This window comes from Pleurodeles waltl, chromosome 4_1, assembly GCF_031143425.1.
Source record: "Pleurodeles waltl isolate 20211129_DDA chromosome 4_1, aPleWal1.hap1.20221129, whole genome shotgun sequence".
In the NCBI taxonomy this organism is placed as follows: domain Eukaryota; kingdom Metazoa; phylum Chordata; class Amphibia; order Caudata; family Salamandridae; genus Pleurodeles; species Pleurodeles waltl.
The window spans coordinates 1,012,253,435-1,012,270,834 of NC_090442.1; the positions used below are offsets into that span (position 1 = coordinate 1,012,253,435).

The window sequence follows — 17,400 nt, forward strand, 5'->3', positions numbered from 1 at the left end:
TCGAACTCCTGTCGTACGATACTATCGAAAGTTATATATCCCCCGAGTACTGAAACAGGGAGGCAGTGCAATTTAGTGTCCCAATCCTATTTCGGCTGCAGCTGTCCCGAGGGCTCAGCTGTCAGCTCTCCGAAGGCTCGGGGTACAGCAATGTATCATAAAACAAGTGTAGTTACAGGAAGAACGCAAATCTCCTTCTGTGGCTACAACGGCCAGCCCTCTTTCTATTTCAGTGAAGTTCAGTCTTGTTTCTTCCGCCTGGCAAAAACCCCGGCTTCCCATAATTCACCGCTGTGCAGCCATGGCTGGTGTCCTGAAGAAGGTAATCCTATGGAGGTCACGCAGCGTTGCTTTAAGGGTTTGAGACGGAATCTTATTCAGGTGATAAGAAAGGTGCAGCAAAGGAATAACCTGGGCTGAGGCGTAGGGCAGCGGTACAGGACCGGACTGCTGCAGGGACTTGAGCGTGTCGCTGTGCACAGACAGGAACCTCAGTAAAAAAGTGCTCAGAAATGATCACAGTAAAGCATAACAACGGGAGCTTGGATTACACTAGCGATGAGCAGAGACAAAAGAAGTGTATGTGTCAAGGACAGAAGGTGGTTGTTGTGCATACGCACAGTGATGAGTGCATGTACAGTAGAGGCGTAAGTGGTGCTCGTAAAGGAGTAGGACTTGTAAGAAAGGACAGAAGCGGAATGATGTGCGGAAACGTCAGCAGAGTGAAGTGCAGTACAGTAATGTCGGAGCTAGTGGAGGATTCAGAGTGAGAATTGAAAGGATGCTGCACAAGGACATGGTACGGCTCAAAAGATGAGGTACACAGGGCTAAAGAAGGGTGGAGTGCAGAAACAGGCGGAAGGTGACGGACAGGAGTAGAGTCTGCTGGGGTGAGGTGCAGTTGCTGAAGGTGGGTGTGCTGCAGCAGAAAGAGGAGTGCAGGGAAAGCAGCAGGGTGAGGATTGCAGAGACAGCAGAAGAGTGAAGAGTGCAGGCAAAGACTGTAATAGTGTGATGTGCAGAGAAGAGTGAAGTGGAAGACAAGAATAATGCAGTTGCAGTAGTGTGTCGAACTATCGGTAGATCTGCATGTTAATAATGTTAATCCACCCGCCCTCTTAGTAGCCAGAGCTATAAGTAGAACTTTATAATATTTGACACTTAAATATTTGAACATTCTTTACAGTCATCTTAGAGATGCCACTAACCGTCTTCTTTTACACAATGGACTTTTAGCTTGGCTCTTTTCTTGCATGGCACCGTGTTAGACTTGGAGCAGGTTTCACCTGGTAGTCTTTGCGCAGGGAGCCTTGATGGGGGTCACAGCCGCACTCCAAAAATGAGGAACATATGCTGTGCCCTCTGATTGGCTGTTACAATCCTAGGATCCTCCTTCATGGAGCTTGGTTGCAGCAGCTACAAAAATCTGTCTTGTAGAGAAGACTTGTCATGTGAACCCCATATGTGGCCTAGTTTCTCCTTATAGATCGAGCAGCATTACATTCCAGTAAGTCAAACTGTCAATTTTTTTTGTACAGTGCACATGCTGAACGTGCAAATTTAAATGCGCTCTAATATGTGATAATGAAATATAAGGAGGTTTAGTGAAATAAAATATTCACTTAAGATCACACAGTTTGATCAAGCGGGTAAGCTGGGATTGATCCCAGGATTTCTGGTTTCACACTAAATGGGTATCTCTTTTTTCCTGTTTTACATTAAAGGTCCATGTTTTGTCTCTAATTCTGGGTGTATGGGTTTACAACGTGCGTGCAGGCAGAAGCCACATGAAAACTCTGCTCGCTTTGGGCTTGAAGGTTTAAGAGGACCTCGATCTGAGCCATAGCCTGGCATATGGCAAGAGCTTGACTCACTGGTTAAGTGGCTCACCCACTGCTATTCAGAAGTGTGTTTAATTACTGTAGCTTTTTGGTAGTAAGTCAACCCTGCACCAGTCCCTATCTCTTAGTGTACACAGCATATTCAGTTTGACTCAGAAACTTGATATGATTATGACTAGACTGAAGCTTTTGGATGGTGTAGTGGGGGTACAGAGAGAGTAGGTTAACGAAATGAGGTACATCAAGGTACAGTTACTGCCCTGAGTGAGGGAGGCAGCAGCTTGTGTTCTCCCTCGGCCCCTTCAATGGTGACCTTATAGTGCTCTGTGATAGTAGTGTGAGAGGCTGGGCCCTGTGCCTCACTTTGTGCCTCTGCGCGGGCCTGTGTGCTGTAAATCTCCTTATTGTTGGAAGCTGTGGGCGTACCACTCACTACCTAATCAGTAAAGACTGCAAATTGCAGTCACAATCCTCTGTCAGTGACAGACTTATTTGTCGTTTAATATCATGGTGACATCATTTTTTATTTGACAGTACGTAGTCATTTTGGAAAGGGGAATGTGGTTAGTGATGTCCCATTTAAGGAGGGTTGCAGTATTTTCTAGGCCTTTTTAGAGTTTCAACTGCCCTGCCCTAAAGGGTGTAATTTATGATATTTTTCTTTTACATAGACTTCATTGCTCTGTTTACTTGTTAACGTGTTGCTTGGAGTGAGATACGTTTGGCAGTCTGAAACATTGGCAGTTATGAGGTCCGTCTACTCCTGTTTATTTTATACAAGGTTCTTTGCCATCTTTTGTGGATCCTTTCGGGGAGTGTTTACAGAATGTGTGTAGACTGTAGTGCTATGTAAAAATAAAGATATTTTCAATGTAAAAATGCTTTAGGGCACATACAAACACTATTTAAACAATCTATCATATCAAAGAAATACAACTACAGGGTTGCTCAAAGTGAACGTATAAGAAATAGTACAAATGTGTCAGTACTCTGAAATCATGGATATTCTGGTAAACTTTTGTAAGAAAATTGCTTGATGTTTAGAACTAGCACTAAGCCCAGGGAGCATACTCGACACAAAGGATAGCTTTTTAGGTATTGCCTATTAGACCATCTGTCTTTTGCAAGACTATTGTTAGCTTAGAGTCCACTCATTGCTTACTATTGGTTTGCTTCATTGTCACTCTCATTTTGCTTGCTTCTTATTTCTCAGCATGTGTGAGCTTTTCTTGTGCTTGTTCCTCCCCTGGAGCATGGATGCATTACTTATGTCTTCCACTTCTCATTTTTCACTTGATACTTTTTTCCTTTTTGTTTCAGCACCCTAAAAGAGTGTTTTCCAGCTGTCACCCTTGTGTATTTGTCTCCTTTCACTGCATTTGCTTGTTGCTTTTTCACAGTCCACACCGTCTTCTGTGATGCCCTTGTGGCTCATCCCTCTGTGTTGCTTTTTTTGCCTCAATGATTCTCTCCTGCTCCATGTTGAGCTCTCTCCCTGAACTGCCAAGTATTCCTTTCTTATGCACAGTGTTGCGTGTGGCTGCCAAGGTGTCCAGCACTAGGAGGGGAGTAATGTTCATCTAATACATATCTGGGGGAAGAAGGACATCTTTTCAGTGTGTAGGCTAAAAAGAAGGTTTAACCTCCTATATGCAGGATGTTACTTTAAGAATGGCATTGTTGGGCTTGTGAAGCATTTATCCATGTATGTAGATGAAGGTAATTTTGATAAAATAAATTAAAACTGTTGTAACCCCTATTATATGTATTAAACACTGTTATATAACACACAAAATATATGAAATGCACACCATTTATATTTAAACATCATTATCTGTGATGTTGGGCAGTTTTTAGGTTAAATGCTCAGAAAATTTGGGACCTGAGATGATCCTTGCACAATAGGATTTTTTTTTCTTTTAGCTTTTTGCTCCAATTGTTGGTGTGCACCTGCAAAGTCAACATTACTTACCCATTTTCTGATGCCATGCCTATCCTTACGAAAACGTGTTGTCATGCCACACTTAAGAAACCTGACAAAGGGAGGGGACGTCCCTATAACCACCCTGGAACAGGGACAAACTGTAGTACAACAAAGAAGAAATCCAGAAGGAAAAAATGTAAATACAACTATCCAAGCGAAAACCTTAATTTCTTTTAATATAGTCAAAATAATTAAATCATAGTGTCAACGAATTACCTGTGCATCTAAAAAAAAACTAGAACAACAGATAAAATCTAAATATATACAAGTCTTATACATAAAGCACCACACCCAACAATTACATTCGGGCACCGTAATATATAGAGCAAAAGGCTGCTTAAACCATCCATTGGCAAGCAGTAACAAAAACAGGTAGTGACCGTAGTCCAAAGGGAGTATCTGGCCTCAGTGAGAGAAACCAATCACTGGAAAAAAAGTCCGATACAATCCTCAAGTTATAAGTCCAATAATTCAGAAATTCCGTGGGTCACTCCTTTGAATTAACAGTCGACGCGTTTCGGCCTTACAAAATCCGGCCTCTTCAGGACAAGGGAAAAGGTGCCTACACACAAACACCAACAGATTCAAGCTCATACCGACACATGTAAACTCACTGAGAGAAACCAAGACCGATTCTCACACACACACACATATCATATAAATAATCTGACAGACGTACATAAACAAACCTAGATACATAAAGAGGGAAATGTGAACAGGCATACAAATACAGAAGAAAATTACCAAGGCAAACTCTTGGATCCATGAAGACGCAGAGCTACGGCATAGACTCAGTGGCTTCATCTGTAAAAGCCAGTAGGTCCACCTTGGCAGCCAAAAGACGAGACCTGTTGGCTTTGGCAATTCTTTATAATTATGAAATTTATGACAGACACAGTAGACCTGAGCTATGTATAGTGAGAATCATATGTTAAAGATAATATACCTTGAAAGGTGGATTATTATGCTGTGTTAAAGCCTGGAAGCTGGTACTTTATTACATGGATTCTCATAGACTACTATAATAGTGAAGACATTTGATGTTAGTTACCTCGGAGACAAAACCTGTGAGGTTGAATCTTTGCAGTGCAAGAATCATTTTTGGGCATCCTTAGAAAGGATTATATATAGTTTTTCCAACTTTAATTTTGTACATATTTCAAAATGCCCCTGCCGCACCCATCACCGAGCCAGCAATTGACAGCCGGCTGCCCGATTGTCTTGCTTGGCAAAGGTATAATCATGCTAAGTGGCAGTCAGGGCATCACACCTGTCCTCTCTCTCCAGTCATCTGCCTGGTCCGCCGCAACCGAGAGCACCTCCAGGTCATCTACTACTTCTGACCACAGGTCAGCTATCGGGCTCCTGCGGACCCTGCATGCTTCCTTCCTCAGCAGCTCTCTCTCCTCAGCGCAAATCCACCTGGATACATGCCTGACCTAGGTTGCCACATTAGACCCTACATGGGGTCTCTGGGCCATAACGATGCATCTCTGTGCCAGTATAAGTGTCAGGTCAGTGAATCTGTTACCAGCCTTTTTGGCTGATGGTCTAAGAAAGGTCCCAAAGAGGCACACCCCATGTGTATTTTCGAGTGATCGGGGAAGGGTTGCGTTAATCCTCGCCAAAACCGCCTCCTAAAACTCCTGCAGCCTACCACAACCCCATGACATATGACAGAAGTCCGCGTCTAGAGTCGTGCAGCGGGAGTATCTCTTGGGATTACCCCCGTAAATAGCCTGAATACTTTGCGGTGTCGGGTATGTCCTATGCGTATAGTTGTACTGAATGTACTTGATGTGCTTGTTGCAAGACACCTTCTGCGGGTATGCTAACACTCTCCACCGTTCGTCATCTGGTAGGTCTCGTCCCAGCACCGCAGTCCAGCAGGCCCTAAGGGCATGCAGGGATTTCCTGACCATGGCGTTTAGTGCCCTATAGAACCACATAATCAAGTTGCTTCTCGAGCCCAGCGACAGCAGTAATTGGAGGACTCTGTATGTCTCAGGTTTCTCTTCCCCGGCACCCCACAGGCTGTGAAATGCAAAGGTAATCGCCTTGTACAGGAGGAGCTGGCCTACTGGCAGCCCTAGTCTGTTCTGACCAATCAGCTAGGGGGATAAGGGTGCCCATATGGTAGCAATCCCTCGCTGTCACTATCCCCACTTCTGTCAAAGTGTTTTATCTGCTAAGCTGTAAAGAAGATAATGGGATCCCTGTGGGTAAAAACTCTGCTTCTTCCAAGTGGGAGTTCAGGGGCAAAAAGCACTCTTTCCCCCCCTCCCCTCAACCTGAACGCTTCACGAAGTGATGCCAGCAGCTCAACGCCATGGACAGGCAGAGGGACCCTCAATGCAGGTCTGATCAGCTTAGCTAGTAACACACCTTGTTTGTGTTCAGAACGCAGCGGCCCATGTTCTGCCAGCCCCCTGCTGATGCATTGGACGTGTGCTGCCGTGAATTACAACTCAAAGTATGGGACTTGCAGTCTGCTCTCCAGTAGGAGGCGGTGAGGGGTATTGAGGGTAACCCTGTGACGGCTCCCTGTCCCAGATTATTTCCTGCAGGAGAACGTCTAGTTGCTAGAACCAGAGCACCAGGACCCTCACTGGGAGGTTCGCAAAGTAGTAGAGCAACCACGGAAGCATGACCATCTTAGAAAGCGCTATGCATGCCAAAATTGGCAACCAAAGTTATCTCCAGAACAGGACGCAGGACTTGAGTGATCTCAATGGTCTCCCAAGATCTCCCTCCCTGAGGTCCTGTCTAATTGAAGCTCTGAATGCCCAGGTGTTGGAAATGGCCCTTCAGCAGGGTTACCCCTAGACTTTTTGCTTTCCTCCTTCTCTTTTTCTGACCTCCTTTTTGCTGGTTTTTAGACTCTGCGCACTTTACCACTGCTAACCAGTGCTAAAGTGCATATGCTCTCTCCCTTTAAACATGGTAACATTGGATCACACCCAATTGGACTATTTAATTTACCTATAAGTCCCTAGTAATGTGCACTCTATGTGCCTAGGGCCTGTAGATTAAATGCTAATAGTGGGCCTGCAGCACTGGTTTTGCCACCCACTTAAGTAGCCCCTTAACCTGGGCTCAGGCCTGCCATTGCAAGGCCTGGGTGTGCAGTTTCACTGCCACTTCGACTTGGGATTTAAAAGTACTTGCCAAGCCTAAAACTCCCCTTTTTCTACATATGTCACCCCTAATGTGTGCCCTAGGTAACCCCTAGAGCAGGGTGCTGTGTGGGTAAAAGGCAGGACATGTACCTGTGTAGTTTATATGTCCTGGTAGTGTAAAACTCCTAAATTCGTTTTTACACTACTGTGAGGCCTGCTCCCTTCATAGGCTAACATTGGGGCTGCCCTCATACCTTGTTGAAGTGGCAGCTGCTGATCTGAAAGGAGCAGGAAGGTCATATTTAATATGGCCAGAATGGTAATACAAAATCCTAGTGACTGGTGAAGTCCAATTTAATATTATTATTCTAGAAATGCCACTTTTAGAAATTGAGCATTTCTTTACACTTAAATCCTTCTGTGCCTTACAATCCACGTCTGGCTAGGTTTAGTTGACAGCTCCTTGTGCATTCACTCAAACACACCCCAAACACAGGGTACTCAGCCTCACTCGCATACATCTGCATTTGAATGGGTCTTCCTGGGCTGGGAGGGTGGAGGGCCTGCCTTCACACAAGGACTGCTACACCCCCCTACTGGGACTCTGGCAGACAGGATTGAACAGAAAGGGGACCTGGTGCATTTCTTAGCCACTCTTTGAAGTCACCCCCACTTCAAAGGCACAATTTAGTATAAAACAGGGCCTCTGCCCTACCTCATCAGACACTTGCTGGAGAAGAAACCTGAACCAGAACCTGCATCCTGCCAAGAAGAACTGACTGGCTGCCTAAGGGACTCACCTGTCTGCTTTCTACAAAGGGCTGTTGCCCTGCTGCCTTGCTGAACTCTTGCTTTGCTGCTGAAGTGCTCTCCAAGGGCTTGGATAGAGCTTGCCTCCTGTTCCCTGAAGTCTCAGGACCAAAAAGACTTCTCTCTTTCATTTGGACGCCTTGTGCGCCGAAAAATTTGACGCACGACTTGCTGCGCGGTGAAAAATTCACCGCACTCCGATCCGGAAAGACGCTGCTCGGCGCAACACCTGCGGTGTGACCGGAACTTCGACGCACGGCCTCGCCTGGACAACGCCGCCCGACTTCAGAAAGTAAATCGACGCGACGCCTGCTGTGAGGGAGAAGATTCCACGCACAGCCCACTGGAACGACGAGCAGCCGGAAAACAAGCCTAGGATTCCACGCACAGACCCCGGGACATCTGGTAATCCCGCGAACAACAGAAGGAGACTTTCAGCGCGCCGGAAAACGACGCACGACTTCCCCGCGTGAAAAATAACGACACAAGTCCGTGTGTGCAGGGGAGAAATCGACGCACACACCATTTTTCCACGTATCTCTTCTTCTGCGGCCCTTTGCGGAGATTTTCCTCTTTAAATCAGGTACTTTGTGCTTGAAAGAGACTTTGTTTGCTTTTTAAAGACTCAAGACACTTTATATCACTTTTCAGTGATATCTCAAAAATTTCATATTGCATCTTTATTCGTTTTGACCTGCAAATATCCAGATAAATATTATATATTTTTCTAAACACTGTGTGGTATATTTTTGTGGTACTATATTGTGTTATTGTATGATTTATTGCACAAATACTTTACACATTGCCTTCTAAGTTAAGCCTGACTGCTCGTGCCAAGCTATCAGAGGGTGGGCACAGGATAATTTGGATTGTGTGTGACTTACCCTGACTAGAGTGAGGGTTCTTGGTGGACAGAAGGTAACCTGACTGCCAACCAAAAACCCCATTTCTAACACCAGGTATTTAAAGATTTGTGGTGCCCACTGGATATCAGAGGGGAAGCCAGTGCGGCGGGGGCATCGCATACCACTGTGAAAAAGCATATCTTGCCCCGATTCAGTCATTGGGTGGATGAATAGATTTAGAAGTGCACAAAGAGTGCATAAACTCATTATTGATTTGAAGACACACTTTCAGTTAGGAGCCAGACCAGTTGCCATTAACATTTCTAATTAACAGGTTGAAACCACATGTTCTTGCTGCCACCCTTTAATTCTAGAAAGGCTGAGTTAAGGAGTTGCATGCCTCGGGTTCTGCACAGTTTTTGTAACTTTCACATTCAGCACTATGGAGATTTGATGTAGTCCTTTGGCTTCAAGACTTTTCCCTAAGCTGGTGATCTCTCCTGTTAGTGCTGAGATGTGCCAAGTAGTCAACCAAAACTTAGACCACCTGAGTGGTTGCATATTTTTCCCATTCAGAAATGGATGGCTGCAACTTCGTGGAACTAAAGTTGACAAGATGGAGGTTTTGGTGGTGGGCAATGATACTTCTTGTTGGTCTGACTGATCGGACTGCTTAGTAAATCTGCTGGCTCTGTTAAAAGGTTGCTTGAGGTGTTTGATCAAAAAACCCAGTTGCTAAAGGACCAGGCTGCAGGATGTATAAAGGTCTGTGCAAAATAGTGTATGTGTCCACTACTCTGCGTTCTACAATGGCAAATGCTTCTGTGCTGTCACATCTGGAATACTACAAATCCATCTACCTTTGGCTTCCTACAAACAACATGTAGTTGGTTGCTGTGCTGCTCCTGCTATCATAATCCTGTTTCTGCAGCACAGCGGGAGTTGCCTGGGTTGATAGTTAAGAAATTAACATGGTTGAGGAGACCTTGCATGTTGCATCAGGCCTACTGTTGCGTTGGACATGTCCTGTAACCCAATATGTGTCTGAGAGTCTACTCAGATTGGAAAACCAGTGTATATCCTCTGTCCCTCCATTTATTTGTGGATGGTGCGGGAGGCAATGTTTCTTATCTTCTGTCCCCAGCTCTGGACAACATTCCTTTTGGATCTCTGCTGCCTCTCTAAACTTTGGGCAATTTTGTAGGCATCTGAATTATTTTCTGTTTTGCTAAACACCACCTGCTGTAAATATTCCTAGCACCAAGATGCCGTTCAACGAAGGTAGACCTTAAAAAAAAAAAAAAAAAAATGTTTTCCTTTTTAATTCCCATCGGGATTTTGAACGTGACTACATCCCAAACCTCCAGACGGAATTATACCAAATTTGGCAGAAAGGTAGTTTTTGTGTTTGGCATAAACCCTTTCAGTAGTTTTGGAGAAATGAAAGGAAATCCAAATTTGTATATATAGGGTCGCAACAACTTCGCAAATACTGCAGATCTTGTGCAGAGATCTGATTGGTTGCCACACCTCAATCAGAAAGTGTTGTCAGGCTCTGCTTCAGCAGAATCACAAAAATAAATGCAAAAAAGGGGGCAGGATACGAATACCTTAACCCCCTAACCTTGGAGCAGGGGTCCGACAGGGCAGAAAAGTATTTATATATATATATATATATTTTTAAATTAACTGCGAATATTTACACATTTCTCCATGATTTTAAGGCAAAAACGAGCATGGGCTCCTGAGCTTGTTTTTAATTTTGACCCCAGGTGGGCTGGGTCCCTGGGGGAATTTTATGTTTAATAATTAAGGAGGGGGGTGCATGGGTGACCCCCGGGATCTTAAAAGAGTTGGAGACCACCATTTCCCTAGGGCTACATATGTGAAATATATGGGGGTGGTCACCCCCGGGGACTACCACCTCTCTGGGGGTAGATATCGAAAAAATGGATGGGTGGGTGCTTTGAAAGGACCTGGGGGTCCCCTCCCAGGGGCTCCAATGAATATTAAAGAGGGAGTACACTGACAGCCCCTGCCTAGCAAAAGCAAACACTCTGCTTCCAACAAGGTGGAGCTGTGTAAAGCTTCCGCTTGCTGGAAGTGGAGATTCCATCTCTTTCTGTGCTCGCAGACATGTTCCTATTTTTCAGCAGTTCCCTGCATGCAGTAGCATTGCCGTCTCCCGCAGGAGTCCCGGAGCCGGCTGGGTCTGCATGGGCTTTGAGGCTCCTCCCACAGATCCCATCACAGTATTCTGGATAGTGCTGGGGCCCCCAGGAGGACATACATGGTTTTGGGGAGGTAAGGAGGTACGGGGGAGGGAGAGATTGTGGGGGATGTGGTCCTTGGGGTCAAAATGGCCTAGGGGTGGGGCCCAGGGGGCCTTGCAGCCCTTTGCTATAATTAGAAAGGTGATCTCACTCTTTTTGAATGACAAATGCATTTTCTTTGCACTTTGTCCCAAATTATCTCATACTAAGTGTATCATTCATCAAAGCCTAAACAATCTCTCTTTATCCGTCTGAGAGAGAGGGATATTGTTATTGCAATGGTCTTTACAGATAATGACTTCAAACCGTCACAATAGCAAGATGTTTGTTTCAAATGTTATAGTTTTGATGCACAGCAGAAAAGAGTCACTTCATGCTTAATGGTATGGCTCTTGGACTGTCCTTCAGTAGATTGAAGGTTCAAATCCTAGTATCTGAAGGTAGGGTGTCTGTTTATTTACTAATGTTTTGAATGTTAAACATTCCTAGTGAAAGGACATTAATGTCTTTGTCTATTCAAAATCTTTGGGTTGAATGTCATAGTTAAGTTTGGGCACCACAGTGTAAAGAGTCACCTGTAGCCCAGTGGTTAACATCTCAGACCCTCACACTGAAGGTTAAGGGTTGAAGTCTAGGTGTGTCTGTGGTCATTTCCTTCTTTTTTTAAAAATTAATATTTCAAGTACTTACTGAAGGGTGATCTCACTCTATTTATGTGACAAATGCATTTTTTGTGTCAATTTGTGAAATAATTCATTCTAAGGATATCATTCATCAAAGCCTAAAAACTTTCTCTCTCAATTTTGCATTTTCTCTCTCTCTCTCTCTCTCTCTCTCTCTCTCTTCCGTCTCATAAAGGAGGGTTTTGGATGTTAATATGGGGTCACATGTAGGCCCCAGAGAAAGGCTGGGCATGGTGCAGATTTGGCTACATATAGGGGGTAGGCTGCAGGGCCTGGCTGCAGGCCAGGCCCACTGGTGCAGGTTAAAGTGTTGAGGGAAAGTTGGGCACAGGACGTGGCCGCAGACCAGGACCTGCAGCCAACCCCCGCCACACATGGCTGAAGTTCATGCGTGGCAGTATTAAAATAAAGTAATTAAAATTACTTTGTTAAAAAAAGCAACGTTAAAGTTAGGAAACAGAATTAAAAAAACATGAGATAACTATAACAGGTGAATTTTTATGATTTTGTATGTTCAAAGTGTGAGCCTAACTATAACATCCCTGTAACCTTCTCTCTCTTTTTTTTTTGTGTATGTATATATATATATATATATATATGTATATATATATATATATAACTACCTAGTGGCTGGTTGCCACTAGGTAGTTATAGTTAGAACCATGCTTCCATTAAAAAAGCATTTTTGGCTTGCCTATATATTTGGCACAGTTTGACGAATCTTCACAAAACTTTCCAAAGAAAAGTGGCCTGGTGATTCTTGTTGCACGTGGAGGGTTTTGGGGTCAAATAACATTGCGTTTCCCATTTTAATTCCCACAGGACCTTTAGACACGACTACAGCCCAAACCGCTGGAGGGAATTACACAAAACTTGGCAGAAAGGTAGTTTTCAGTACGCAAATCACGCTTTCTCTTATTTGGTGGAAATCCGTTCAGTAGTTTTGGAGATAATGACGGGAAAATAATTTGAATATCTAGGCCTGCAGATCATTCACAAGTGGCCCGTCAGCACAACCTCAACATCATCTCCTACGTCGACGACACCCAACTCATCCTCTCCCTCACCAAGGACCCGCACACCGCCAAAACCAACCTCCACGAGGGACTAAAAGCCATCGCCGACTGGATGAGAGACAGCCGGCTAAAACTGAACTCTGACAAAACAAAGGTCCTCATCCTTGGGTGCTCCCCCTCCGCCTGGGACAACTCATGGTGGCCGTCCATGCTGGGTCACCCACCGACAGTGCACAAAACCTCGGCTTCACCCTCGACTCCTCACTCTCCATGTCAAAGCAGGTCAGCGCCATCTCCTCCTCCTGCTACAGCACCCTCCGCATGCTTCGCAGAGTTTACAAATGGATCCCAACAGAAACAAGAAAAACAGTAACCCAGGCCCTCGTCAGCAGCAGACTCGACTACGGCAACGCCCTCTACACCGGTATCTCATCCAAACTCCTCCAACGCATACAAAACGCCTCCGCCCAACTCATCCTCAACATCCCTTGCCACTGCCACATCACCCCCCACCTAAGAGACCTTCACTGGCTCACCGTCAACAAGACGATCACCTTCAAGCTTCTCACCCACGCACACAAGGCACTTCACAACACCGGACCATCATACCTGAACAACAGACTCGGCTTCTACACCCCCACCCGGCATCTCCGCTCCGCTAACCTTGCCCTCGCCTCCATCCCCCGCATCCGACGCAAATCTTCCGGCGGCAGATCATTCTCGTACCTCGCCACCAAGACCTGGAACACCCTCCCGCCGGATCTACGACATACCCAGGACCTTCTTTCCTTCAGAAAACTCCTCAAGACTTGGCTCTTCCAGCAGTAGCAGCACCCTTATCCCCCCCCCCCCCCCCCCTCTGCCCCCCAGCACCTTGAAACCCTCACGGGTATGTAGCGCGCTTTACAAATTGATTGATTGATTGATTCATGAATATATCGTGAAAATACGCACATTTTCTTGAATGTGCCGAAATTGAAGCGCTGTAATTGGCTGGCCACAACCTGATTAGAAAGTTCCGACTGCCATTTTATGTTATTGGAGAGGGTCCCTGGGGCTGAAAATAGAAAAGATATGTGGTATAAGGGGTAAGGGTGGGGGTACTCTGAACCCAGAGGAGTGATATAGGGGTGTTATAGGGTCAGACTATGGGCTTAAAATTATTTTTCTTTACCATCCATGATATTCACGAATATCCTTGGATATGCAAAAAGAAATGTTTTAAAAATCCACCGACTCATTCATACACTACTTCACTCACTCATACATGCACTCAGACCCATGCGCCTACTCAGCCACTCATGCACCCACTCAGACTCACACACCCACTTTCAGACCCACTCAGACACTCGCGCACCCACTCACAGGTCCACTGACAGAGAACAGTCCCTGTAGCCAACCTCTGATGCACATGGCCAAAGGCTGTGTGGAGCGGGGTTGGGTGGTTATAAGGACTTGGCTGCAGGGCGCAGCTGCAGGCCAGGCCCTGCGACCGACAACTGCCGTGCACGGCGGGGTTGTAATAAAATTACTTTATGTTAAAAAAACCTCAAAATCCACTTAAAAAAACAAAGGGGCCAGGGTCATTATAGTTAGGTTCTGAATTTACTCGTACAAAACCATAGAAGTTCAGCAGTAATGGTTATTTCAACTAACTATAACTCACACCCTAAGGTAACTATAATTCACACCTTTGCCATGCACAGCTAATTACTCCACATATTATATCATTGATGACATCTTCTATGGCATCTTTGATATTATCACAGCAACATTTGGAATAAATTTATAAGAAAGCTGTGCATGGTGAGGGCATGAGTTATAGTTACCTGAGGGTGCAAGTTATACTTACTTGAGTTAACTAACTGTAACTGCTGAATTTCTGTGGTTTTGTAAGAGTAAATTCAAAACCTAACTACCCTCCATGGATCCTTTGTTGTTTTCAATGAATATGCGCACAGAAAGTTTCGCGGTGATCCGTCGAGCGGGTGCCGAGACAAAAGGGTGCTCAAAATACGCTGCGTTTCCCATGTTAATTCCCAAAGGACCTGTCAACACATCTACAGCCCGAACCACTGGACAGAATTATACCAAATTTGGCTGAAAGGTAGCTGCAGGTATGCAGATTGTGCTTTTTGTTATTTGGTGTAAATCCATTCAGTAGTTTCAGAGATATTTAAGGATAAATAAATTTGTATATCTCTGGCTGCGATTAATCGCGAAATTCACAAATGTTCACGAATACATGTGCGAAAAGAAGTGTTGCAATTGGCTCACCGCAACCTGACTATAAAGTTGCGACTGCCAGTTTATTTCTAGGGACACGGTCCCTGGGGGTGAAAATTGAAAGTTGCATAAGGTGGGTGAAGGTATCCTGACCCCAGGGGTGTGTTTTAGGGCAAATTCTACGTTTAATATAATTTTGCGTCACAGCACGCGATACTCACAAAACTTTGTGAATTATTTGCAGAATATTCTCTTACATGGAAAAATTTGAAAGAAAAACCACACTCATTCATACACAAATTTGTTCACTTATACATGCACTCAGAGGCTCATGCGCCCACTCACACACCCACTCAGACACTCATGCACCTACTCAGACCCACACAGACCCTCACGCACACACTCACACATCCACGGAGACAAGCCCTGCAGCCAACCCACACTGCACACGGCCAAAGGCCATGCGTGGCGCAGGGTTGGGTGATTGATTATAAGGGATTAGCTGCAAGGCCAGGACCTGCAACCGTTCACTATGTAAGTTGGAATTAAAATTACATTGCGTTAAAAAAACATGGCAATTCACTGAATACAACAAAGATTAATGGGACATTATAGTTAGGTTCTGAATGTACTCCTACAAAGCCATAGAAATTCAGCAGTTATAGTTAGTTCTTTCATGTAACTATAACTCGCACCCAAAGGTAACTGTAACTCACACCTTCACCATGTATAGCTAATTACTTCACAAATTATGTCATTGATGAAATCTTGTATGGGTCTTTGATATTACTGCAACGTTTGCAATAACATTATTGATAAGAAAACTGTGCATGGCAAGGGCGCATTGTTTCTTTGTGATAGTCACATTTCTCTTTTGTTCAGAATCATATGCCGATGACATAAAAAGATCCAAGTGAACGTTATTCATTCATTTAAATTTTATTCATTCATTTATCAAACTCTTTTTTTTTTCGGCCCCGAATATTTGTAAAACACAGGATGTGGCCCTCTGACCGAAAGGTTAGAAGACACCTTTTACATAGTGGTATGTCATTTTTATTTTATGAGGTGGAGCTATTTTTAGGTTCCACTCAACCATTCTGGGAGTGGGCTGTTCCCTCAGAAACTGAATTAGCTATTGTTGGACTTTTGCTTATGCAGGGTCATCCCCAGTCTTTTTTCGCCTCCTGCCTCCTATTTTTTTCTGACATGTTGCTGTTGGCTTTTCAACTCTGAGCACTTTACCACTGCTAACCAGTGCTAAAGTGCATATGCTCTCCTGTTTAAATTGTATGTAAGTGGTTTATCCATGATTGGCATATTTGATTTACTAGTAAGTCCCTAGTAAGGTGCACTAGAGGTGCCAGGGCCTGTAAATCAAATGCTACTAGTGGGCCTGCAGCACTGGTTGTGCCACCCACATAAGTAGCTCTGTAATCATGTCTCAGACCTGCCACTGCAGTGTCTGTATGTGTATTTTCACACTGTAAATTCGACTTGGCAAGTGTACCCACTTGCCAGGCCTAAACCTTCCCTTTCCTTACATGTAAGGCACCCCTAAGGTAGGCCCTAGGTAGCCCCAAGGGCAGGGTGCAGTGTATGGATAAGGTAGGACATATAGTAATGTGGTTTATATGTCCTGACAGTGAAATACTGCCAATTTCGTTTTCACTGTTGCAAGGTCTGTCTCTCTCATAGGATAATATGGGGGCTACCTTTAAATATGATTAAAGTGTAGATTCCCCTAGAGAGTAGATGGACATGTGGAGTTTGGGATCCCTGAACTCACAATTTAAAAATACATCTTTTAGTAAAGTTGATTTTAAGATTGTGCGTTTGGAAATGCCACTTTTAGAAAGTGAGCATTTTCTTGCTTAAACCATTCTGTGACTCTGCCTGGTTTGTGGATTCCCTGTCTGGGTCAGTTTGACAGTTGGGTTGTTTTTCACCTCACACCAGACAGTGACACAAAGGGAGCTGGGGTGTGATCTGCATTTCCTGATTAGCCATCTCTGCTAGGAGGGAGGGGTGGAGTGGTCACTCTCATCTGAAAGGGCTGTGCCTGCCTCTGACAATGCTGTCTCCAGCCCCCTGGTGTGTGTCTGAGGCCTTGCCTGGGCAAGGCAGGATTTCACAAGAAGGTGTGAGTCCCCTTTGAAGGAAGGTGACTTCAAAGACTAAAATGGGTATAAGAAGGGCACCCAAACTTACAAACTTTAGAAAACACTTCTGGAATCAAGAGGAACCTCTGCCTGGAGAAGAGCTGTTAGCTGAGGAGGAAGGGCTGCCCTGCCTGTGACTGTGCTTTGTGGAGCTTTCCTGCAGTGCTGCTTCTGCCAGAGTAAGAGGGCAAAGACTGGACTTTGTGTGCCTTCCATCTTGAAGAAGAAATCTCCAAGGGCTTGATGTAGAGCTTGCCTCCTGTTGTTGAAGTCTCAGGGATAGCAAAGACTTCTTCCTGCCAGCACCTGGAGTCTCTGGAGAGACCCCTACTCTGCTCTGTGGTGCCCTTCCAGTTCCTGGGACCCTGAAAGGAGAGGCTGGCAGCCTAAGGACAAAAATACACGCACCGAGTGCCGTGCGGAGAAAAGATCGACGCGAAT

At 44.8% G+C, this 17,400-nt stretch overlaps 1 protein-coding gene across 3 annotated transcripts in view; it reads left to right on the plus strand.

The window, feature by feature from the left end:
* The first annotated feature begins 224 nt into the window (after positions 1-224).
* The window catches only part of NDUFA5 (NADH:ubiquinone oxidoreductase subunit A5), a 69,927-nt gene continuing 52,751 nt past the window's right edge, over positions 225-17,400 (plus strand). The window contains exon 1 of one of the 3 annotated variants that reach the window (XM_069229882.1): positions 225-322. In XM_069229882.1, coding sequence (XP_069085983.1) covers positions 302-322 — 21 coding nt within the window. In that variant the 5' untranslated portion in view covers positions 225-301. Of the gene's footprint in view, positions 382-543; positions 580-17,400 lie in introns of those variants that run through there. The other 2 variants (XM_069229881.1, XM_069229883.1) reach the window with 2 other exon arrangements.